Raw genomic sequence first — 26,396 nt, 5'->3', positions numbered from 1 at the left:
TAATGTCGCCAATAACCTCGAGGGTTATTGGCGACAATTCAAATTTCATAGAAATATTGATTTCGTACAATAAATTTTTATATACGGTGCAGCAGCTTTATACATCGTAGGAAGGCAATTAGTTTTTCATAGTTACAATTTTGTCCTAACGCTGCTTCAATTGAAAGGGGGATGTCGTACTCGACTCTCTCGTTGTAGTAAGATGCGCACTCAGATAAAATATGTTTGACACTTATGGCACACTCACAAAATTTAATCTTCAATCATCTGTATAGAGGACAATTCTGATACGTCCATAAAGTCTAATCAATTATGGGTACGAGGAAAATTAAACCCAATATTGATCACTGTGGAATTCCATGAGTTTCTTTGTTGCTGATGATTTTGAATTATTAGAAATCGCATATTGCCTTCTATTTAAAGGTATGAAATATTCTCTTTTTTCGTTATATCATTGAATTCATTTAATAATTTTTATGATGTCTTACAGATATTTCTACTATTAGATATCCTGCGATCATATATAGTGGATTCTGTCACATTTATCTTTTTGATATAGATCGATTTCAAGTTTTTACTTTGTTTTCTACACTCCTGGTGGTCATTGCGAGAAAAAAACTATTTGAGATTATAATAATAATAATATCTATTCACACAAGAAAATAATTACAGAGTGCAATTTAACAAATGCAGCATTATTGTGAATAAACAAAAATATACCACGGAAGCAGCAGGTATAGTCTATCCATTCCCAATTGGAACGATAATAAAAATAAGAGTACAGTCATAAACATTTTTTGTCTGTGGCCCCTGGTAGCCCAGATAGTTAGTAAACGTGCTATCAAATGTAGTTGAGGAACAACACTCGGCTAGCTGGACTGACTGAATACTAATTTTTTGTCCGTTTCACAATATTTCTTTATCAGTGCCGTGTGTTCGTGGGGTTAGGTAAGGTAGTGAGTGGTTTTGCAAACCACATTTTTGAAAACTTTTTCTAGAGATCAATTACCCTAACACCAAACTGACATTTTTCCACTCGACGCGCGTTTCGCTATCAAGGTTAGCATCTTCAGGAGAAGCAAATTGATATTGAATCTAAAGACAAGGGTTAGCTGTTTATATACCTAAAGTTTTTTGGTCCGATGTGGACTTTGTTTGTTAAATGATGATTATCCTAATTGATTTTTCGGTAATTAACTAGTGGAACCACTACCTGCAAATTGATTTGTCAACAATAGATTAAAAAGCGGAAAAATTAATTTGCAGGTAGTGGTTCCACTAGTTAATTACCGAAAAATCAATTAAGATAATCATCATTTAACAAACAAAAAAACTTTAGGTATATAAACAGCTAACCCTTGTTTTTAGATTCAGTATCAATTTGCTTCTCCTGAAGATGCTAACCTTGTTAGCGAAACGCGCGTCAAGTGCAAAAATATCAGTTTGGTGTTAGGGTAATTGATCTCTAGAAAAAGTTTTCAACTTTTACACCAAAGGTTCCAATCTCATCGTTTAAACCGATTTTTGTGAAAATCTTAGTGTTTTTGAAAGAAATGATAACATTACGTGTGAGGAATCTGTGTCAATCGACAGGGATCCGGAATTTGAAAATATGGACTTACATGTTCAAGTTCAGCGAGTAATTTTGAGTATTCAAGAATGCTTGAAGAAGGAAAACTGTCACACTTCACAGAATGCTATTGTGAATAGAATATGCGAGTTAACGAAACTATCTCGTTCGACAGTTCTTCGAGTCATCAAAATAGGGGATGTCATTGACCATGCAATGAAACGAAAACAAAGGAATAAAAAATTCGCAAACGTTGATGGTGCTACAAAAGATGTGATTCGGCGAACAATTTATGGTATATAGGTACCAAAAAAATGAAGTACCAACCTTGGAAATGATTTGGTATAAATTACTCGACTATCCCGATTACAATTACAAATCTTTAGAAACTCTACGAGGTGTCTTATTGTCTTGTGGTTTCAAATATAAAAAATTGAACCATCGGATGGCCTCAAGAATATTTGAGGCGAATCAAAAGCTACCGAGAATCCAGCAGACATATAATCTACCTCGACGAAACTTGGTTTGACACCCATGATATGGCTGGGTAGACGAAACTAAGTATTGTGCTTTGAACACACCTTCTTCAAGGGGAAAACGTGTTATAATTTTGCATGCCGGGAATGGAAGTGATTTCGTACCTAACGCTTTGCTTCTGTCGGCCAAAAATATTAAAGATTCGTCTGCTGATTACCACGAAGATATGACTGCGGCTTTATTCGAAACCTGATTCAGTGAGCAGCTTCTCCCAAATATTCCTCAAAACTCGGTTATTGTTATGGATAACGCTTTGTATCATTCTCGGTTATTGCCTACAATACCAAACAATAACACAAAAAAGCAGATATTGTTGATTTCATGCGAAATCATGACATGGAAATACCTGAAAAGATTCCAACGAAAAAGGTATTACTGGTGACTATAAAACAACGTAATTTCAAAAAAGTGTGTATTATTGATTCGGCATGTGAAACGCGTTTGCCTCCATACTATTGTGTGTTCAATCCAATTGAAATGGTTTGGACCACAATGAAAGAAAGCTTGCGGAAATGTAATCAGTCACCGACTTTGAATGCTGTAGTGCTTGACAATATAAGGCGAGTGGTGAATGAAGTAGGTAATAGTGATGTGTGGAAGAACTGTATATATATATATATATATATATATATATATATATATATATATATATTCATTTTTTTTTATCGGTCAAGTACACTACAGAATTATTATAAAATCCCAAACGGTACGTCAAGAAAGTTTCAATTGTTGAAACCAGTCAAGCATTAGAGTTCAGTTATGAACCCAACAAGTAAAATCCTTAATATAACTATTATAATTGCTTAAAAATAAATAAACCTATTTATTTTTTATCAGTCCTATACACCACAAACTTTTAATAAAATACTAAATGGAACATAAAAAAAATATTAAAAAGACAAAAATAAGCTTAATGACATTCAACACTAATGAATAATTAAATTATAAAACTAAAACGTAACTATGTACATTACAGAATTGTAACAAAGTCCCAAATGTTACATCAATGTGCAAACAAACCCTAGAGTCAAGTTATTACTTCATATTAAATAAAGGTATGCATTTTCATTTGTCAAATAGTGCTTTAAGTTCAAATTAAAAAAAAATACATGTACGAATACTAGAATAAGTTATGAGTATTAAAAGAAATAATAAACGACTATTCAGAAGTTTAATGAACAATCTTTTGATGAAGTCGTCTAATTGCCATTTTTTTGAATTTTAAATATGACAAATGAAAAAGATCAAGTTCTGAAAAGTATGTATTGAAATTTTTTTGAAGGCTACAACTTATTGCCATCGAGCCATAGTTAGTCTTGTGGAATCGCAACCCAAATGAAAAAATGCGATTGCTTCTTAAGGATTTTGAGTTAACAGAAAGGCAAAGGTCATCTAAAATAGCTGAACAATTGTAGTGGAAGTTTATTATTTTATGAAGGAATAGAACCACTGCAAGTTTACGTCTGTCCTCAAGTGATAATAAATCTAATACAGACAGCCTCATTTGCGAGGTAAATCTATAGTAGGGTAGGCCAAGTTTCCAAATTATATATTTAGAAAAGCGATTTTGCACTTTTTCAAGCCTCTCTTTATGACAAGAATAAAGAGGACACCAAATTACACTATTATATTCCAAAATACTCCGAACCAGTGAAAAGTTTATTGTCTTTATAGCATCATATTCTGTAATATGCCGGGTATTCCTTTTGATGAATCCGAGCATTCTGAATGCTTTATTACAGATATTATTGATATGATCAATAAAGCTTAGATCTTTATCGAAAGTAATTCCCAAATCGCATAAGCTTTTGACAGTTTGAAGAGTTGCATCATTAATGGAGTAGTTTTCAATGACAGGCTGTCTCATTCTATAAAATCTCAACACATTACATTTCTTAATGTTAACTTTTAGACAATCAGTATTACAGTAGGTACAAAAGCTATCTAGGTCATTCTGTATACATTCAATATCATTGGTAGATTGCACTGTTTTGAAAAATTTAAGGTCGTCCGCATACAGAGAGATATTACAGTGTTTAAACACTGATTTAACATCATTAATAAAGAGTAGAAATAATATAGGACCAATGTGCGAACCTTGCGGAACCCCTGAAGTTACATGAATTGTTTCTGACACACTGTCAGCTATTCTCACATTCTGCGATCTACCGGAAAGGTAGGATTCAATAAATTTCAAGTATCTGCCCGTTATTCCAAGATTATTGAGTTTTAAAATAAATAGTACATGACAAACTGAATCGAAGGCTTTAGCAAGGTACGTGTAGATAACATCAACTTGGAACCCTTGCTCAAGCTTATTTGTGATGAAGTTTTGATAGACACCCAAATCGGTGGCAGTAGACCTTCCCTTGTAGAATCCATGTTGTTCATCTATTATGACGTGTTTGAAATTATTGAATATTTCATCCGTAATTAAAGATTCAAATACTTTGGAAATACAAGAAATTTTTGAGATACCCCTGTATTTCTGAATATCATTTCTGTTTCCACTTTTGAATACTGGAGAAAGGAAAGATTTTTTCCAAACACCTGGAAAAATCCCTGTATCAAATGATCTTTGAAAAAGTATTTTAAGGGGATGTGATAAACTGTGACAGCAATTCCTTAACAATACTGGTGGAATTCCGTCAGGACCCGCGCCCTTTGAGACATCTAGGTTTTTCAATTTATTTTCAATTACCACTTCACTGAAGGTGTGGAAAGATAACGTGTTGTTAATATCGTAATTGGTATGGACTGGTACATAATTTTGAACAGGTGAATGAATCGAAAAGCAAGATTTGAAATGTACCGCAAAAGCATCGGCAATAGTTTTAGGGGTGTTAAAGTTCAACCCATTATATGTCATAATAGTAGGTAACCCTTTATCTTTCCTCAATGAATTGAAAAATGACCAGAAATATTTGATATATATATATATATATATATATATATATATATATATATATATATATATACAAATAAATATATTTATAAATATATATATACATATATATATATATATATATATATATATATATATATATATATATATATATATATATATATATATATATATATATATATATATATATATATATATATATATATAAATATATTTATTTATACAGTGCTAGTCAAAAGTCCCCTCCCCCCTCGTATCTTTTGAACGGGTATACTTCTAATAATGAAATTTGGAGGGTGGAAATAAACGGATGTAGGCTTCTTAACTGGTCATAACAAGTGACGCAATAGTCATAAATGACGTCACAAGGCCACTGTGACCAAAAATTTTAAATGGGACCCTATGGCAAGTGACAGCTCGTTTGAAAGGTATTGAAAATACCTATTCAGTCATACCAATTTTGTTTGGGTTTCGGCTGATTTTGATTGATAAATTGAAGAAATACGAAAATTATAGTTTTGCATTTAATTAATAAAGATTTAAGAACCAGTTCTTATAATAAGTATTCAAAATGTGCTCCATCTACTTCCTGGCAGTAATGCATCCTATTGCTAAACTCTTGTCGTACTCGTCCCAGTGTGTCAGCGGAAATTGCCCTACATTCTTCAACAATTCGTTGTTTCAGAATGGCAATACTGTCAGGTGCTGTAGCGTAAACCTTAGATTTCAAGTACCCCCATAGAAAAAAATCTAATGGTGTAAGGTCCGGTGACCGAGCTGGCCATTCGATCGAACCTCGTCGTCCAATCCATCTACCACGATATTCTTCATCTAGGTAACGTCTTACTGCACCGTAATAGTGTGCAGGAGCACCATCTTGTTGAAACGTTATTTCCAAGTTGTCGAATTCATCTGGATTATCTTCTAGAATTTCAAGAATTAACGCCTCAATATCAGTTTGTAACATCTCCAGATACAATTCACCGGTTAAGTTAGCATTGAGAAAAAGAGGCCCAACTATGTGGTTTCCCAAAATACCTGCCCAAACATTTACTTTTTCTAGAAATTGAGTATGTTTTTCACGAAAGATGTGAGGATTTGTGTCACTCCAATACCTCACATTTTTTGAGTGTTAACATTTCCATTGAGAAAGAAAGTACTTTCGTCACTAAAACAAATTGTCTGTATGTAGCCTGGTTGTTGGTTCATTTTATCGGACATAGTTTCACAGAATTCTAGTCTTCGGTCGGGGTCATCATCTGAAAGTTGGTGCACCATTTTTAATTTGTATGGATGAAATTTGTTTTTAGCCAACACCCTATGTACTGTCGTTTGACTGACTTCACAGATAGACGCAACTTGGGCTGTGGAAGAAGTAGGGTTCACTACCATTTCTCCAAGTATGTCAATTTTTTTGTCATCACTAATTGTTGGTCGACCAGATCGTTTGGCATCTTGAACACTACCTGATGCTTCAAACTTCCGAAGAAGCTCCCTCAAATAAACCCTCGATATAGGGCGATCGGGGTACCTCTCATTAAACAGTCGTTCCGCTGCATGGAAATTGTTTCTACATTCACCAATTATTAAGATAGCTGCTACTTTGTCGGCTACAGTACGTACCATTTTGCCTATGTAAACACTTAAACGTCTCGTTAAACAATAGCTTAGGTAAATTTTCAAGGTATAAACACTTTTGACAAGTAAATAATTCAAACACGTCAACCTTTTTGACAATGAACCAGAGGCGTACTTTAAAATCTTCATTAATTAAATGCGAAACAATAATTTTCGTATTTCTTCAATTTATCAATCAAAATCAGCCGAAACCCAAACAAAATTGGTATGACTGAATAGGTATTTTCAATACCTTTCAAACGAGCTGTCACTTGCCATAGGGTCCCATTTAAAATTTTTGGTCACAGTTGCCTTGTGACGTCATTTATGACTATTGCGTCACCTGTTATGACCAGTTAAGAAGCCTACATCCGTTTATTTCCACCCTCCAAATTTCATTATTATAAGTATACCCGTTCCAAAGATACGATATATATATATATATATATATATATATATATATATATATATATATATATATATATATATATATATATATGTATATATATATATATATATATATATATATATATTAAACCTTCTCATACCTATACTACGAGACAAAAAAATGATTATTTAGTCATCGCGGCATCCGCCGTACACAAACTTGCAGTCGTACCCAACCACGTACACTGTCTTTTACTTTTTCTTGTACTTTTGTGGTTGCCTCAACTGCAAATATGTGGTTCGTGTACGGCCGGACTTTGGATACTACTTTTCCCGGTCGAGGCCGTCGAGGTCCTACAGAATGGCCAGCCCGCTCGCCAGATTGATTGAAGCAAAAGGCATACGAAACTGAAATTGCTTCAATATTGAATATACCTACGGCAGAGAATAATAAATATTTGGAGATGTATTGACGTTACTGTGTTCGAAAATGTTCGGCGTGAAATATCTGGCAAGGCATTTCGAGCATCTTCTGAACTGACCTCAAGTTTTTTACTTATTTATTTAATTTAAATTTTTTTGTCTGAGATGACGTTCAGTCGCCATCTTGAAAGTTTCATCTGTCAATTTCTCTTCAAAATAAAGTATTCATGCATTAATTTCACTATCCCAAATTTCAATTTTTTGAGTTGACCCGTTCAAAAAATAAAAGGGGGAACATTAAAGAAATGCACTGTATATAAATATCCTTTCATAATTTGAAATAATGTATAATATGTTTTGATTGGTTTCCGGGTTTTGCCGTGGCCTACTTTGGTTATAATCTCCAAACGTTTCAACGGCAACTGCGGCAGCCATCTTCAGTGGCGTGGTCGAAGTACTCTTTTCGACGTATCAACTGAAATGTTTAATAATTTCTCAAATATTTTTCAAATAATTTGTAAAATTTCAGCAAACTATAATTCGAAAAATCTAAAAATTGTCTACTGACATTACTGTCCAGTGTTTTGAGATACAAATTGCTTCTGTTTGACAACATTTTTACTATTTTCAGGATATATCTTGCTTGGGAACAACCAAATTTGAGAAATCTCTACCCAGGCGTAACTTTCCCTGTCAGTCGAGGAACTCCAATGTTGTCGCCTTTAGTAAAATGGGACCACGCAATAACTTGGTTCACCACTGCTTGGACACACGAAGATTATTTCGGTAATATAGTAACGGTCAACTTGTCGAATGAAAAATACTCCTACCTCGAAGGACATAACATCGATGGGAGAGTATTGATGCCTGCTACTGGATACCTGGTAAAATATTTTCCTTTTTTTCCATATTTCATTTAAAAATTTTGTTGGGTTTTTCGTGAGTTCACAAGTAATAACCGTCCAATAAAACAAATTGAAATAGCGTGGTGTTTTCGGGTTCTAACAATAAATGAAGCACTACTTTAACTCGATAACTGAGGAAAATTTTTTTTTGTCCGACTCAATTCGTGATTTCAAAAAAAGTTGAAATATTATTTCACAAACTATGCAAAAATTGGCTTCTACTCAACTTGATATTTGCCTAATTCAGTAAAGACTAAAGACGAGTGGTACATTTACTTATAATCCAGTTTTTCACACTGCCTCCTCCTTTAAGTACTTTCATTTTGTAAAACCTCTCGGTATTATCTCTCCTTGTCACTAACCTGAGAAGTGATGGCCCAGTTATCAGCTAGCTAGTTACACTCAACTCTGCGAAACTTTATTGTTATTTACATTTTACAACCCCGTATATGTAATTTTCCCAATTGAATTAGACTGGCGCCCATAAGTTATAAGCCAGTGCTCCAATAGTAAAAAGTCACGTAGACGTTTCTTGATGATTCCCCATCTGGAATTGCATTTGCAGATGTGAAATTTGCTACCCTCTGAACTCAGTTTACCATGATCCACAAAGCATTACTAATCTAACACCAGACAGCGCTATTTCAAACCGCCATCCGCAGTGCTAATTTGAATCACAATCGCGATGCTAGACCCACTGAAAGGCAATCACGGGTGAGTAAAAACGATGACATCTCCCTTTTCGAAAACGCCACCTATGGGATAGACAGAAGACTCAATCCCTGAAAATATCAATGATAAATGAGGCATATGATGGAATTGGCCGATACTTGATGACAATCCATAACTAACATATTCAAAAACACTTTTTTGTGAGATTTTCACTAAACGATTTTACAAAAACGCAACACGTGTTTCGCCATACAATGTCTTTACTGTAAAGACACGTCCGAAGAAGCCATTGTATGGCGAAACACGTGTTAAGATTTTGTAAACTTGTTTTTTTTTAATACGTTTGATAAATGAGGCTTCCCAAGGCGGTTCATTGCATCTTTTATTTTCGAGGATCAGGTCTTCTGTCGATCCCAAAGATGGCATCTTCGTAGATAGAGATGGCATCGCCTTCACTTGTTCATACTTGTCCTTTAGAGTCAGTTGAGTTTAACAATGCATTCATGTTTCAGCATAGCATCATTGATGAGCCCTATACTAGGTTGAAACAGATCGATCTGATGTTGAATATCGAATGTTTTGTTTTTGAGCTCTGATTTTCATCTAGTTGTGAAAGCTGCAGCAACAGATCGCCCTGGGGATCGCCTCGTTGATTTTTGATATTTGACCTCGGAGATGGCGTCTTGCTAATGGAAGAAGTAATGGCCTTCACGTTCATCAGCAAGGGCTTCTAAAGTTACTGAATTTATTCTGTCAGGCATGAATTCAAGTTTTTTACTTTCCAAATGAAGCGACCTTCTAACCACAAACCATACTTCAATAAAACTTGAGAGCAACTGATCACCATTGAAAGCTTTTCACAGCAGTAAATAAAATACATAGTTCCAATTAAACTGATGAAAATTTATACTATACTAGTTGAGGACCGCGGCCTCGTCCGCTTAGAATTTGGTTTGTTACATTAAGTTTCGTGACATATCATTTTAAACAAATAGTTACAATATTTTTTTATTAACCCAAAACTTCAGGTTTCCAACTCCAAAACTGACGAAATTGAATATAATCTTTGAACCACTATTTTTCCACCTGGAAATTCTCTTTCTTGATGCTTATTTTTATGATATACAAAGAACCTACCTGTATATTTCAAGATTCTAGGTTAAGTAGCTTCGGCTGTACGTTTACATAAGAGCGGGCAACAGCTAGTAATTCATATATTTACTTCAAAAATACAGTAACTAGAAAAATATGCCAACTGCACTGAGTGATGAATAGCTTCGAGAATCAAATTATGTTACCTATAAAGAAATTCGCAAAACTAACACAACTGTCAACGACGTCTGCCCGCACTCGTCTGCCCGCGTTCGGGTCGAGTTAATGGCGAACACGCTTCATTGCTTAGACGGCCACTCTACCCCCGCGCGTCGTCTTCCAGTAGACACGACGCGTAATGGCTTACTGCGTCCCGTCAAATTTACCTTATCGTGGTAACTTTTAAACGATTCGTCCAAATTTCTTAGTGTAAGAGACAAAGTTTATCTCTATTAAATACTTGAAACGACAGTTGTATCAATTATTATTAGATTTTGACAGATATTCTGAAATGTGCATTGTAAAAAAGTGTCCAACTCAATTGTATTTATGGTTTAGTATTTTGCATATAGTGGATAACACATAAGAGGTACATATATGCTGTCGCGGACTTTTATTTAGAATTATTTAGGATAAACAATCTTACGGTACATTATATGTCTTTGGTTGGTTATCCGATTATTAGCAAAATTTGCAGCCAAAAACTTGGTGAAAATTGCAGCGTTGTAAGGCTAAGCCCGTCGTGTTGAAAATATATTTTTCTGAGCTCCATTAGTGGCAATTCATCACCAAGAAGTTCAATGTTTTGCCTTAAAATTTCTAAATACTTCTGAGATGTGACAGTGCCATTATAAATGAACGCCCCCCCCTAAGTCTACCTCTGAAAATACCTGTCTACACACTAAATCAAATTTCCTTGACTTCTCCGCTCCACAGTAGAATGAGGATTGACAAAAGCTTCGTCTATCCAAATTCAAATTAACGAAAAATCAAACACTTGATTATAACTTCCCAGGAACCACTAACAAACAGACATGCGGCGTTCGAAATCTCCTGGTCTGAGTTGATGAACTCTTCTAGTACCGTATGGCTTGAATTTGTGTGACTAACATTAGTTAGTTTCAAAGATGAATCTAGCAAAACATCAAGTGTGCTACATTTTTGGAAAAGTAATTTTAAGCTCTATATTGAAATATGCAGGAACATTGAAAAAAATAGTTTTCCATCCATAACTATTGATATCTCATTTGAAAAAATAAGTTTTTTACACCATTGAATCCTACGAAAAAAGTGATTTGGAAATGTTAGAAACAGAAACAGACAGAACAGTTAGAAACAGAAACAGACAGAACAGGTAGAAACAAACATTTTGGAAAAACATGCTACAACTCAGAAACCATTATAGATATCGATATGCGGTTTTCACCATTGAGTTTGTCATAAAATTTGACCGTCAGACACAGCCACCAGTTTTCATCTATCTAGTTTGAAAACAGATTTTTCCCCTTTTAAAAGTGTCCAATTTAGCCCACTCTGTACAAGATGTGATCCAGGAACGTGAACAAAAATATGTATTGACAATATTCCAAGTTGATACAGTTGAGATAGGCCTGTCAGAACATAATTGACGATTCATAAAAGTTCTTGGAAAAAAACTCTTAATGCTCAAAAAAGGTTCTGTAATTCAATTTCTCAACATTAGCTTCGAGCGAGTTCAAGAGGGAATTTCAGCTGTATACTTGGTAATTTTTTCAAATGCGATATCATTTCTGATATTGGTACTTTCTGAAAATCATTTCTGACCATTTCACTTAATCTTTGTTATGAGCATTCTTCTATAGTGGAAAAAGTCGAGGGCAAAAAACTTTACATAAAAATTTTCAATAATGACTTGAAAAAAATGCGTATTACTGTATCGACTCTGAAAACTATCAGCGATACAAGTAAGTCTTATGATACACTGTTTGGAACCTTTGGTATAGTAATGAATTATATTGGAGTTTTTTCTCAACACCAAATCGTTATTTTTAACATCTCGAAACGTGTTTCGATCACCAAGTGATCATCTTCAAGAGAAAGATTAATCTTGCTCTTGAAGATGATCATTTGGTGATCAAATGGGTGGAAAAGACAGGCTTCTAAGGCTCTCTGAAATGGCATGGTCACATATACACATTGACTTCTAAGCTTCATAACTAGTTATACCTATTGAGACAACTCAATGTTGCTGTTTACTACAGAAAAATCCTTGAAGCCCTCTAAGAGATGTGCCTGTGCGAAAGTAGTGATTCACATTGGATTTGAATTGCTGGAGATTAAATCCATTTGGAAAAACGTTCTTAGGAAGTTTATTCCACATAAACGCAATTCTACGAATGAAACAGTGAACAGTGAAGTTCGAGGTGCACTGAGTCGATCCTCAAAACGATTAGCAGCCACAGTCCGTCCACTCTTGGTGGAATTAAATGTGCCAAGTCACTTGAACACATCTCCAGTCAGGCAGATGGTTCTTTTCTGGATGGAATCCAACAGCTTCAGGGAATACTTAGGGGCGGATCTCCATACATGAGAACAACACTCCAAAAAGGTCTCATCTGAGCTTTATAAAGCAACGAAGAATATTGAGGTGTGTACAGTTTTCTGGTTCGGAACAGTTTTCTGGTTCGGAACAGTCTTCCATGTTTTTGGGAAGCAGCTTTTGCAATTCTAGCGACATGATTGTGCCGAGACATATTGGTGTCCATTTTAACCCCCAACAAACATCGAAGCAGAAAGGGGAATTATCTGACATTTATTTTTTCGGAGAAAACCGATGCCTGGGTTTTCTGGCATTAAATTGAACCTGGTTATTTTCACCCCAATTCGAAAAAATTCGAAGATCCTCATTAAGATATGCAACCTCCTGCTTATGGTGAAGATGTGCATCCGCCAACGATGTCCTGGAATCGAAATGAAATGACGAAACATTTTATTTCATATGGAGACTTTTTTCATGAATTTAAATGTTAACGGGTTATATACATATTTCATCAGTTCGGATTTCCATTGTCTAATATAATACAAATTGATTGGATAACCCAGAAAAAAATCAAAAAGATTAACCGAAAATAACAATTTTATTAAACAAAAAACTGAAATTACCAAGAAATAACATACAAGCAGCAACCAAACAAATAAAAATTGAAATAATAATAAAAGCTGAAAAAATTGAAAAATTAAAAATATTATTAACAAAAAATGAAAAAATAAAATTAAAAGAGTTCAAATCCAGTTATGTCACAACGTTTCGATTGTTAGTATCCACAATCGTCTTCGGGTGATAACTGGACTTATTCCTCCGGGATCTGACTATTTATAGGCCATTCGAGTGCTTTCACCTATCTCCTCTTTCCGCTTCATTGGTTTTGGCGGGAGATGACCGTTTGGCGGGAGTTGGTCGTTTTTCGCTTGATTAGAGCTTTCCATATGCGAAAAACGACCAACTCCCGCCAAACGGTCATCTCCCGCCAAACGGTCACCTCCCGCCAAAACCAATGAAGCGAAAAGAGGGAAGAGAGGATACGTAAAAGCACTCGAATGACCCGAAGACGATTGTGGATACTAACAATCGAAACGTTGTGACATAACTTGGTTTGAAATCTTTTAATTTTATTTTTTTTCATTTTTTGGTAATACTATTTTTAATTTTTCAATTCTTTCAACTTTTATTGATATTTCAATTTTTATTTGTTTGGTTGTTGCTTGTATGTTATTTCTTTGTAATTTTAGTTTTTTGTTTAATAAAATTGTTATTTTCGGTTATTTTTTTTATTTTTTTCAGGGTTATCAAATCAATTTATATTATATTAGACAATGGAAGGGTGAACTGATGAAATACACCATGAAACATTGTCAACCACCTTCAAACAAACGGGTTATATATACCATTATTGAAATTTCTGTGATATCAGCATGAAAATGTCTACTGCCAGAGATATTTCAAAAATAACGTTTTTATTGCGTTTTGTGTTATTTGGATCCCATGTATAATTAATTCTCCCTTCCAATGAATTTCTCACACTTTCTTCTTAGATTTAGTTGTCGTGAGTGTGATTTTACTTTGAATCACGAATGAATCAGAAACTGTTTATATGTTTCCTGAATTTTACAATTTGGCAATGTTCATTATTTGTATTGTCCCTATTGGTCAATCGAACAAGAAGCGGGACTAGGCCCGTGACGTCACGAGCTTAGAAAATCCGATTTTTAATAATTAATTACGGGAAAACAACGCAGTTTAGAGAGCTGCAACAAAGTACACTATTTTTCAATTTGAAATTGCTATCAAATGAACTATAAACCAAAAATCATGAAACAAGTTCATTGTTCAGCTGCGTTGCTTTGAGAACAGCCTATTTTTCTCTATTCCATTCCCATATCTGTTATGGTATAAGGCTTTGGGGTAACTCCAGTCTATCTTCTAAAATTTTCAAGTGTCAATAAAATCTATACGGATAATTGCTGTTGTTGGTTTATGCGATTCTTGCAGACATTTTTTCGGTGAATTGAAAATCATGACAATGTTTTCTGTATATATCTACGAGTTTCATTTATATATTTTTAAGAATATTGCAAAATAATTATCATCTGATATTGACCCGGTTTAGGCTTTCTACATCAGTTAGTAATTCCCTTGATTTGAACTTGTTTAAAAAACTTCAAAATGAGGTGAAAAATATGAATCATAGGAAATTCAGAAAAAAACAATCAAATGATTTTTCATTAAGATCTCTTTTTAGATTCTTGACGGAAATAAACTTGGCCACCTGTACTTTTACAACAATTAGTTTTTATGTAGGTACATTTTCTCAAACTTCTAGTTTCTCATCATGTATTAGTACAAGTAAAGTTTAGCAATTATTTTTATATGTACTACGTTTAGGACAGTTTTATTATGCTTGTGATATCAGTAACTCTATTTATATATTTTTTTATCATGTTTATAAACACTGTGTACCCTCTCGCTGGGTATGTTCATGTATTACAACTTGTTACAAATGTTTTCAACATAATGTAGTCAAATAAAGTACCTATCTAATACACCCACGCGGGTCGAAGTGAATGGTTCGAAATACCCACTTATTTTAGACTTACCTTAATACCTAATTCGTGACCATTTTGTCAATTCAAATAGTTGTCGACATTGTTTTTCATTTGTTATTGGAAATGAAACTGTTTTGTCAATTTTGTCAATTGAAATAGTTGTCGACATTGTTTTTCATTTGGTATCGGAAATAAAACTGTTTCATTTTGTTGAACTATACTTATAGTAAATTAATAATAATAATATTTATTGATTTCTTTAGGACATCCTAAAAGACATACATTATTTTAAAAATATATAAATAAATAACATATGAATATCAAAAATGATGAATGATAGAAGAAAAAAAAAAAGAAACGCATTTTTCAATGATTCCAGAATGGTTTCAACATGAGGATGTACATAACAAATATATTACAAAACAGAAAAAAGAAAAGCAGGAATGAGATTTTATATAGTTCATGAGTTTTTCTTTGAATTGAAAAACATTTATTGCATCTTTCAACGAAAGTGAGAATTTGTTATACTCATTCAAACCTTTATAAAATAAAGACTTCATCGTACCAATTTAGTTCGAGGAAGGTGGAATTTTTGGGAGCTACTCGCTCTCGTTAAGTAGTTATGGATTTGAGATTTATATACAAAGAATTCTTAAAAATAAGTTGGAAGCAAGTTATGTGTTAGTTTGAAAAAGAATATCATTGCTAACTCGTACAGTCTCTGGGAAACAAGACAGCCACTGCAGTGTACTTAACATTTGTGATATACTGGTATACCTATTCACTTGTAAAATAATCCACATTCCACGATTCTGTAACTTTTGTAAGCCCGATACCTTATTTTGGTCAAGTCAAATGAGTATAAAAGACTAGCACAATAATCAAAATGGGGTTGGATTATACAATTATATAATGTAACTTTTGAGTACATCGAAAGCTGAGATGAAATTTTTGGGAAAAATATATTTGTATAGTAATTTTTTGTACATAGAATCAAAATGAGCATGAAGGGATAAACGATTATCCGCCATGAAACCTAAGTATTTGAATTCACTATTAGGAATTAAAAGGGTTATTTATTTATTTATTTCACTCTAACAGGCCTGGTGGCCTCATTACAAGGATGAATTTTAAGAAATATATATGAATATACAAGCACTTGAAATGATATAATGTAATATGGGGATGTATTATTATCTAACAAAAAGCAGTACCTCAGTACAACTCGCAACTACACAAATAAAATAAGAAATAACAAAAAAACTAAATGCTAGGACTAGGTTTTTCCTAAGTCTTTGTATTCATGCACTCTTTTTAGCGATTCGTTCTTCATGCGATAGTCAAAAGAAAGGGGATCCCTTTGGCGGGTATTTGTCATAACTTGGCATTTTTTTTAGGTTAAAATCTAACTTACATCGAACACTCCAAACCAATAAACTATTCAAATCTTTCTGTAGGGCGGAGCAATCTCTGACTGATCTCACCTGTTTCAAAATTTTACATCATCAGCAAAAAACAAACATTTGGAGTGCTCGATATAATCCAGCAAGTCATTAATAAATAACAAAAAGAATAAGGGCTATAAGTTTGAACCTTGGGGTAAACCTTGCTGTAAAAGCATAGGATTTGCCTGAGGTATTTCCATCATGGCTAACCACAAAGTATCGGTCCTGAAGATAGTTCCTAAAAAGATTCATAATATTGTCGGAGAGTCCAAATCGATATAACTTTTGCAGCAAAACACCATGGTCCACCCTGCCGAAGGCCTTGCTAAGATCCATGAATATTGTGTCCAGTTGAACCTTATTTTCTAAGGAGTTATTTGCTTCGTTGGTATATAATAGCAAATTTGTGTTGATAGATCTGTTGGACATAAACTCGTGCTGTTGCTCAACTAAGGCACCTTCTCTATATACAGCCGTACAATTTCATCGGGATTATCTTTTCAAATAGTTTACAAGGAGCATACATAATAAATATCGTTCTGTAATTTTTTATATTACGTTTGTTTCTTGTTTCATGAACTGGTGTGCAAATTGAAGTTTCCCATTGCGTCGGAAAATCAGCATTGTTGATTATGATATTAAATATGTGGAGTAGTGGGTGACGTAACCATTCATGGCAACCCTTCATTATATACGGCGGTATACCATCTACACCTGCAGATTTTTTTGGCTTTAGTTTCTTTACAGCATCATCAAAGTCAGATTTCGAAAAATCTTTCTCAGAGAAAAATATTTTTCATTAGCAATTTTTTACTTGCGAAGTTCATAAATAGTTCATACAAAATCATGACTTTGAATTTTTCAGGAAGTAGTCTGGGAAGTTTTGGCAAAAATGTTGATGAAGTCAATAGAAGAGCTCCCAGTTGTAATGGAAAATGTGAAATTCAAACGTGCCACCGTTTTGCTTCCAGATGAAGATGTCCATTTTCTCGTTAATATTGTGAAACAATCCGGCTACTTCGAAATATTCGAAGGAGGTTCAATAGTCGTTACAGGAAGCGTAAAAGTACCTGAAAATGTGCATGCGGAATTCTCCAAAATCAAACCTGAAATAGCCCATGAGGATGGTTATTCCAAAATGAGTAAAGAAGATTTGTACAAAGAATGCCACTTACGGAGGTATATGTATAAAGGCATTTTTAGAGGTATCACAGAATGCGACATCCAAGGCGTTCATGCGAAAATTGAATGGAATGGAAAATATACCAGCTTCATGGATGCAATGATACATACTAGTATTGTAGTAAGTGATAGTAGGGCTTTAGCTCTGCCTACTAGTCTGAGGCGAATTGTTATCGATCCAATCAGTCATTCAGAGATTGTCGGTAGGAATAATGGTGAGTACATGGATAATTTGTTCTAAAAGAAACCGAAACTTCCAACATTCATTTATATAACATTCACCCAAACTTTTCAACTTCGGATACTTTGAATCACAAAAAAATATTGAATAGAGACAGAATGTTCTGCGGCCTTCCTTGTTGTGTTATTTATTATAGTTCAGAAATTTGCTCGTTTATAACCGAAAGTAGGGTAGACTGGTTATGATTAAAACAGTTTAGCTTTTATAGTTAATAATTTTGTTGTTCATCAGTGATGATTATGATACGTGAAATTCAAATGTGAAGTTTTAGCTACGATATGGCTGACGTATTCAAAAAAAAACTTCATTGTGAGGTTTTCACTGAACAGTTTTACAAAAACGCAACACGTGTTTCGCCATACAAAGGCGTCTTCGGGCGTGTCTTTACTAACCATATTCTAGATATTCATTGCTTTATATACCTAATTTTACAATTTGAAGTACCTACATTTTAAATACTCGAGTTTTACCTAAGTTTGTTATGAATTAAATTACCTGAGCTTATGTGCCAGTTTCCACATTTGAAAAAATATTTAGTAATAAGAAGATATTCAATTGTAATTGGTCATTTAGTAAATTACCCGAATTCTTGAATGTATTGATTTCTAAACATTCTACCATTTTTTATTCTGGTAAGGTTAAACGGAGAGAGATATCGTCATTTTCTTGAAGAAGATTGGCATATTCCACTGGAAGTGCCGCTTAGACTACGAAATGAAATGTGGTTGATGCATGACGGGGCCCCGGCGCATTTTAGCATTCAAGCGCAAGAATTTTCAGATCAAACTTTCGGCAACCATTGTATAGGTCGGAAAGGGGCCTCAACAATGGCCTCCTAGGTCACCAGACCTTAACAGTTTGGATTTTTTCTGTGGGGATACCTAAAATCTTCAATTTATCAGACACATATCTGAAATGAAGAATTGAGAAATCAAATAACTAACTGTTGCAGATCGATTCAAGATACTCCAGAAATTTCCCATAGAGTGAGTGAATCAATGGAAAGAAGATTGGAGGCTTACTTACAGGCAGGAGGTAGACATTTCGAACATTCATTGTGATTTTGAGTTAGATTCAGATCTAGTGTTCCGTTGATTATTATTGTTTTTAAGTTGAATGAAAAAAACAATCAATATTTTTTCACTGTTCGACAAAAGCATGCATCGAATAATTTAAATCAAAATATCTCGAAAACGGCTGTTTGTAGCGAATTTTGACAAGCAATTTTTCTCTAGAAAATGTGATACATATATGTACGACAAAGTTGTAACTCCCCAAAAGAGATGAAGATCTGTAGGTGGCGCCTACATACAATTAAATGTCAAACTAAAACCAAATTAGAATTTCTCATATTAAAAAGTCCCCAAAGACCAATTTTTGTCCAAATATCGACATTATTTCAAAATTTATTCACCAGTAAATACATAATACATTTTCAACATCCTGTATCTCAAAAAAACAGGGCTTACGAACCCATGCTTGTGTGAACTTTTTACCTTATAAATAACTGAGGAATTGTCTTGTGAAATATCGGACATAACCTCAAAATGGCTCCCTCTCAAATGCATATCCGGCAGAGTGGAATGATTAACGGAAAAACAGATTTTTTTAAATGTTGAGATTTTGTTGATTATTACATTCATTTTCATAGATTCACACTTTCATATAGCCTCAAAGAAAAAATCAAAGAATTCAGATTTAGGGACGTAGTGGCCAAGACATTTTCCACCTCTTTTCATTTCCATTTTCTTTGATAGGTATTTGTTAAAAATTGCCGTACTTGGTGGCAAAATGTGGTTGAGCATCATTTGATCTTGGCAAGTTTGAAGATACTGCTTCTAGGAAGACAGTCCATAAATTAATACTGAACTAATGCTTAATGCGATCGTTTCTTACTACTCGAGGGGTTTCTACTGGTCAATCGTATGAATTGTATATAGTTGAAATGAGATACCCTGAACAAGTCATCTGTTGTTGAGACTATAAAAAATCGCTGAACTCGTTTTCAAGGTAACACATTTCTACGCAGAAATCCCTCAACCACCCCTTTCCCATAAAAACCCTCATGTCAAAACTGCAAACTAGAAATAATAGTCGAATGACACCTCATTCGACTATTATTTCCAATTCGGTATCCAAATCTGTAACATCTTTTACATTACAATTATAAAATACTTTTTCAAGTTCAAGTTTTGGAACGTGTTGACCGTAATTCATTTTTGTTATACACCTCATGTTTCTCGGTTTCCCTTACCTAATTTATCGAAATTTCCCGTAGTGGAGTGATTCATATTCCAATCTGGAAGGCAAAATTCATACCCAATGTCCTCAAACACTGTTTCGGAGTTTTGGATAACCATATCAAAGGACCGTTCTTTTTAGAAGAACACCTAAATGGCGAAAGATATTACACTTTTCTCAATAAACAAGTTATAGTGAGCATTAACAATGCCATCCAGATAGATCCTCTATTGCAAATGTAGTCTTTCAACAAGATGAGGCTACTCCTCGTTGCGTAGTACCAGTGTGACAGTTCCTCGATAACTTTCTAGATGAATTGGAAGGTGGTTCCAACAATGGCCACCCAGATCTCCCAATTTGCCTTCACTGAATATTTTCCTATCATTTACTTTTTAAATAAAGTCAACGAGGCGGAGTCAATTACTGTAGGTACATCATTATCAGGTGCTCATGGCTACATCTGATTTTCTTCAGAATGTAAGGAAACGAACAAAAACATGCTTATACCCATTATATGCAAGTTGATGGTGCTTAATAATTTTTTTTTCGCAATTTCACTTCCTAGTTTGAAATTATATATTTATTTCTCTCTAACATTCTGACGAATACAGAATCGAAAGACCTTCTAAATAAAGTGTCACTCATCAAATCAAATTAAGAAAATTCAGCTTCGACTCTTCCAAACATTTTTCTACAAAATATTACTCATGGTTGACACAAAGTGGAATAATTGCTTGAAATTAATGCTGTGGTCTATGATCTGACGGACCTATATTGCGTGTGGGATCTCCTTCACGTCACAAAAGTATTTGGTTGCCATCATAAATTGGGAGTGTTCCTTCCTGGAAGGCCTTCAAGGTATGCATTGTGTATGGTCAGGATTGTTGTCTCTATTTGGATAGCGCTAATGACCTATGGTTTTCCTTGAATCCGAGACTTACATGTATTCGGATTGAAAGTATGTTTCTTGAAGTTATGTAAATAATTTGCAAGTCACTTTTCATGGTGTTTTCGGCTTATTTGATACAATTCATATCCTAATCAATACTAATTCGGATATCAGCCACATGGCCATTCTGCAGTGTGCACAAAAATTATTTTGTTTAATTGTTCTCAATTATAACATTCAGTTCAAGTACCATTTCTTTCTCTAAAGAGTGAGAATACAACAAAACGTTTTCAACTAAGCATCACGTTTCCAATTTCTTGTTTCAGAACTTCCACTAGAAAGTAATCGTTACTGTGGCATAGTGAGAGCCGGAGGAATTGAAATAATGGGACTGAGAACCACTAAAGCGCCTAGAAGACAGCAAATTCAATCTGACCCCTGCCACGAAACCATGGACTTCATTTATTACACTTCTCCGTTGAATAAACAACTTAATCTGGACACCTCCCTGAGAATAGCCTTGCAAATAGTCATCCAAAACACTGCTGGTCTCTGTAAGTCACTGAAAATATGTCAAACCGGCCAACTTTCCACTGAAATAGATCTGCAGGCCACCATCAAAGGAATTCTGGACAAACAAGTTTTATGTCTAAGCCAATATTCACTTCAAGAACCAGCCCCCTCCTGCCAAAACCAGTTCGATATTGTTGTTACGGGAGAAGGTTTCAAACTGGATGAGGTAGTTTTGAACAGTCTCACTGATACCGGGTTCATTCTCTGGATTGGAACCATTCCCGATGAATTAGCTGATGAATTAATAGAGATATTTCAAGGGGGCTCTGATTCTGCCGCCGTACAACTACTTCGTCGAAAACGAGAACTGCCGAAGGATCGTCATATTATCAAGGTATCCAATAACGAATTGTCTTGGTTGAAGGAACTACAAGAATTATACGCTAAGGAAGACACTGTATATCTTATCAGTGAAGGAGAACCAACCAGTGGAATTGTAGGTTTGACAAGGTGTCTTCTAGCCGAACCGACCAATCTTAGTTTCCGATGTGTGTTTATTGACCAAGAGGATGTCGTTTTCTCAATGGAGGACGAAATCCATCGCAATCAGTTAGAGAAAAACCTTACTTTCAATGTGTTAAGAAACAATAATTGGGGTACTTTCGTTCATTTACCTCTTGGAGAGATCAAACCAGTGGAAACTGATAATGCGTCCATTTCGCTCGAGAATCTTGGAGATTTGTCCAGTATTAAATGGGTACAGAGGCCAGAACCAGTGCCGTTTCATGGGTGAGGGTTTTCATTTTTTTTATTCGATTACCTCCATAGGACGTATGCATTCATTTAGTGATTTTAGGATAAATATCAACCTCGAACCATCAGAGTCAGAATAACGTAATAAAACTATTAGATATGAACTGGTTCTTGCATGATTTAACATTAACCATAACATTTGTTTATAATGAGTTATTTAAGACAATTCGAATGATAATAATAACTCGACGTAAAGACCCGAAAAATGATGCATCTCTATAGGAGTTTGCATTCCAAATCGTCCTTTCCACGGTTGTACTTCCCCCAGGGAGGCCGTGAATTTTTGAGTCTATAGCCTCTACATGACAGAAAGTCGTCAGGAGTTCGGATCCCCTTCTCTGCATGGTCCATAACCATGAGAGAGCAGTAATTGGAGCATTTCTCTTTAGGGCAGCTGCCCGAGCAGCTGATGAACTAGGTATAGTTTTCGACACTGAACGAGGTGACCACAACTCTGTCACCGAGTTGGAACCCGTTCAGCAAAAAGCTCAGATAAAAGCTGCAGAGATCACCTTACTTCTGCGGAAACAGAAGGATAAGCCAATGCATGGGCTGAAGTGGGCTGAAGTCGGAAACTGAGGGGTTCATCATGGCTTGCCAGGATGGTGTCTTCAACACCTTAGTCTACCGCAGTCGCGTGATGGGTATAGAGGTATAGAGGTGCAGGGCCTGCCGCGAGGCGCCCGATACCCTAATGCACTTGCTATCAGCATGTCCAGCATACGCGGTCTCGGCCTATATCCATCGACATAACGCGGCCCTAAGAGTGCTATATTACCATCTACGGCACTCTTACGGTATTGACGAGACACCGGTGTTGTCCTACGCTCCGGGGGATATTGAATCCGTTGTGGAGAACGAGAAGTGACGAATTTAATGGAACCATTCGTTTCCCACCCTCAGGCTCATACAAGCTAATAAGCCTGATGTAGTCCTTCTCGACCACCAGAGCAAAACGATATTTGTCGTGGAGTTTTCAGCTCCTGGCGAGACGAATATCGTCAGAAAAGAGAAGTAAAAACGGATATATTTTCTCTTCGAACTCCACAGACACTATCCAGATCACTCTGTCAAGATGGCTGTTCTGATTATTGGAGTCTTTGGTGGAATGATGTCCTCTCGAATCTTAAAATCATACCGGCTCACCGCACTAAGGCAGAAGTCTTAGCCGGAAAGATGCAGAAGGCTGTCATTCTTGGCTCACTACGCTTGCTCAGGGCACATGAGTCTCGGACCCAATGATCACTTACCGCACGGTGTGGGGAGTGGTCATTGGTTGATAATGTTGGCGCGCCCTCCCGAATGTATCAGGGCTTCGGGGGATAGGGCCTAACCAGCGCACTACGGTGGAAAAAATAATAATAATAATGTCTTTTATTTTACAAGGTAAAAAAGAAAGTACATAAAGAAAAATACAATGGGTTTGGTAAAATCCCGGAGCGGAATTCAGGAAAGAAGCATGTGCAACACGCCGAATCCTGCTCTTCCATTCAACTCCTTTACAATATACAAAACTTAAAGTATTCATAAAACATATTAAGGTACAAAAAATATAGTGCCTATGTAGTAAGAGAGAGAGAGAGAGAAAAAAAAATTACAGGAATAAAAGAGGGGTAATTCATTATGATTACAGAATGACTTGAATTTTTGCATTTTATACGAGACTTTAGTTGTACGATAGCTGTTTTCATATTGCCAGTTACGAGCCTGTAGCTTGAAAAGTAGCAGTTTCAATTTTTTTAGGTGTGTGGAAAGACTATTGTAATGAGTGTAGATAGAAAAACTGAACGATCTCTTAAACAGTGCTGTACTGTGGTGGGGGGCAGTTATTGTATTTTTGTGTTGGATATTCACTTCATGTTCATTTTCACGAAATCGAACTTCATCATAAAGATATTGCGGTGATTTGTTGATGATTATATTGTGAAATAAGGTTAGAGATTGCAATAAGAAACGATTCTTCATTGACATCCATTGCGACTGAGAAAGCTTATGAGAAATATGCTGGAACTTACGGATGCTATAGATGTAGCGTAAACAGGAATTTTGGACTTTTTGTATCCTTCACAAATCTAGACTATCCAAATAGGGAAAATATACAGGTAAACAGTAGGTGCACTGTGAAAGAATGAAAGTCTGGCATATGTTGGTTTTTGTATGAGTATTTAGGTATGCTCGGTGAGGGGAAATTAATCTTAAGTTCGCGTCAGCTCTCTGGATATATAATGAAACTTGCTTTTTGAACCTGAAATTATTATCGAACATCAAGCCGAGATTTGTTGCCTCCGGTACTATATTTAGAGTTATACCATTCAGAGAAATATTTACTTGAGGTAAATAACTTTGGCATAATAACTTGGAACCAAACATAAGAATCTGCGTTTTATTAGAACTAAGTTGCAGTTCGTGTTTCACAGAAGAATCATAAATGTTTTGAAGTTCAGTATTGATGTCAGCAACAGCTGCATTCAGCAATTCTGGTTTAAACGGTACATAAAGTTGGGTATCATGAGCGTGAGCATGATATTTACAGAGATTGATCTTAGTCAGTATATTTGAGGTATATAAACTGAAAAGCAAAGGCCCAAGTATAGATCCTTGCGGAACACCGGACATTAATCTCACCGATTCAGATAGTTCGCCTTATAGTTTAACCATTTGTTGTCTTTTTGTGGAGTATTCTTGCGTCATCTTAACGGCTGTTTTAGATAAGCCAATATAATTGAGCATGGATATAAGTATTTCTGGATTCAATGAGTCGAATGCTTTACTGTAGTCCAGTAAGATCAATAACGAGATATCTGTATCTGTTGCTGCCAATATATCATCCGTTATTTTAAGCAAAGCTGTTGTACAGCTACGTAGAGGCCTAAATCCCGACTGAAAGAGATAGCTGACTTCCTTCAAGAAACATACGGGTTCTCTATAAGAGTAACTTTGGGAGGGGTACACTTAGAAAATGTAATTTTTGATCCCTCCAAGTTTTGTTCGTTATAGCAGATGTTACGAAATAGACACATCCTACTTTTAATTTTACTGACCTTCATTTCTGATATCTCCTAGAGCTTTTTCATGTCTGGCTGGTTGTGTAGAGCTATGCGGTACGTTTTTGCCGTCCGCTCTGTCGAACTGTTGGGTTGAAGACCCTACTCTACTATCATGTTGGGTCAACAAATCTCTACGTGGTGTATATTCATTGAATTCAAGGCTACCTCACGCTAAGTTTGTAAATATTGACGAACCTTCTTTCCCTCTCCTTCAAAATCGATGTGAAACTAATCTCATCGCCGTCAGGCTTTCACCAATATGAACCTGCATAAGTTCCGGTTTGACGTCTCACCGCAACACAAATTCTGTAATGCCCATTGCGACCTAGGGGTTCAAATTTGGACCTGCTGATAGCTGGAAATTGGAAGATAGAGGTGCTTCTGAATTGACGAATTGGTTAATGCTTTCGCGGTCGAGATTTTCAGTGTTACTATCTTCATTCGGGTTTGAAGACTGCTTCTGAATCATGTTTGCCCGTTTCTCTTCACTTATTATGCTTAGCCATTTTGCCGCCAAGCTTTCCTGTAGTGGAGATCCTGCTAGTACATGTTTTGAGATATCGTCTCTCAAAAGTGATAGTAGCATTAAACTCCTGTTTTCCAGTACAGTGTCTTGATTCATTTCAGGGGTACTTCTTTCGACAATACCACCACTGGGTGTTGTTTGGGGTGCGTTCAGCGCCTCTGTGAATGGAATGATGAAAATCTCTGGATCCCTTCATCCTCCCTTTATCGAGACTGCCGTAGATCGAGTATTTTTGATAAATTATTTCACCTAGGAAAGGGTTTACAGTGATGAAATCGGGTTTCATGCATCTTGATCACCATCAAGTCA

The 26,396-nt window shown here is 35.4% G+C and overlaps 1 protein-coding gene across 1 annotated transcript in view; it reads left to right on the top strand.

The window, feature by feature from the left end:
* The window catches only part of LOC111502191 (fatty acid synthase), a 91,820-nt gene that overhangs the window by 48,990 nt on the left and 16,434 nt on the right, over positions 1-26,396 (top strand). Inside the window, exons 8-10 of the mRNA XM_074182216.1 lie at positions 8,071-8,323; positions 17,501-18,032; positions 21,515-22,490. Coding sequence (XP_074038317.1) covers positions 8,071-8,323; positions 17,501-18,032; positions 21,515-22,490 — 1,761 coding nt within the window. The remainder of the gene's footprint in view (positions 1-8,070; positions 8,324-17,500; positions 18,033-21,514; positions 22,491-26,396) is intronic.

This window comes from Leptinotarsa decemlineata, unplaced genomic scaffold (assembly GCF_025532065.1).
Source record: "Leptinotarsa decemlineata unplaced genomic scaffold, Ldec_3_MD MMD2_tig00026328_RagTag_RagTag, whole genome shotgun sequence".
In the NCBI taxonomy this organism is placed as follows: domain Eukaryota; kingdom Metazoa; phylum Arthropoda; class Insecta; order Coleoptera; family Chrysomelidae; genus Leptinotarsa; species Leptinotarsa decemlineata.
Note: the sequence above shows the minus strand (reverse complement) of the source record. Positions and strands in the feature narration are given on the sequence as shown.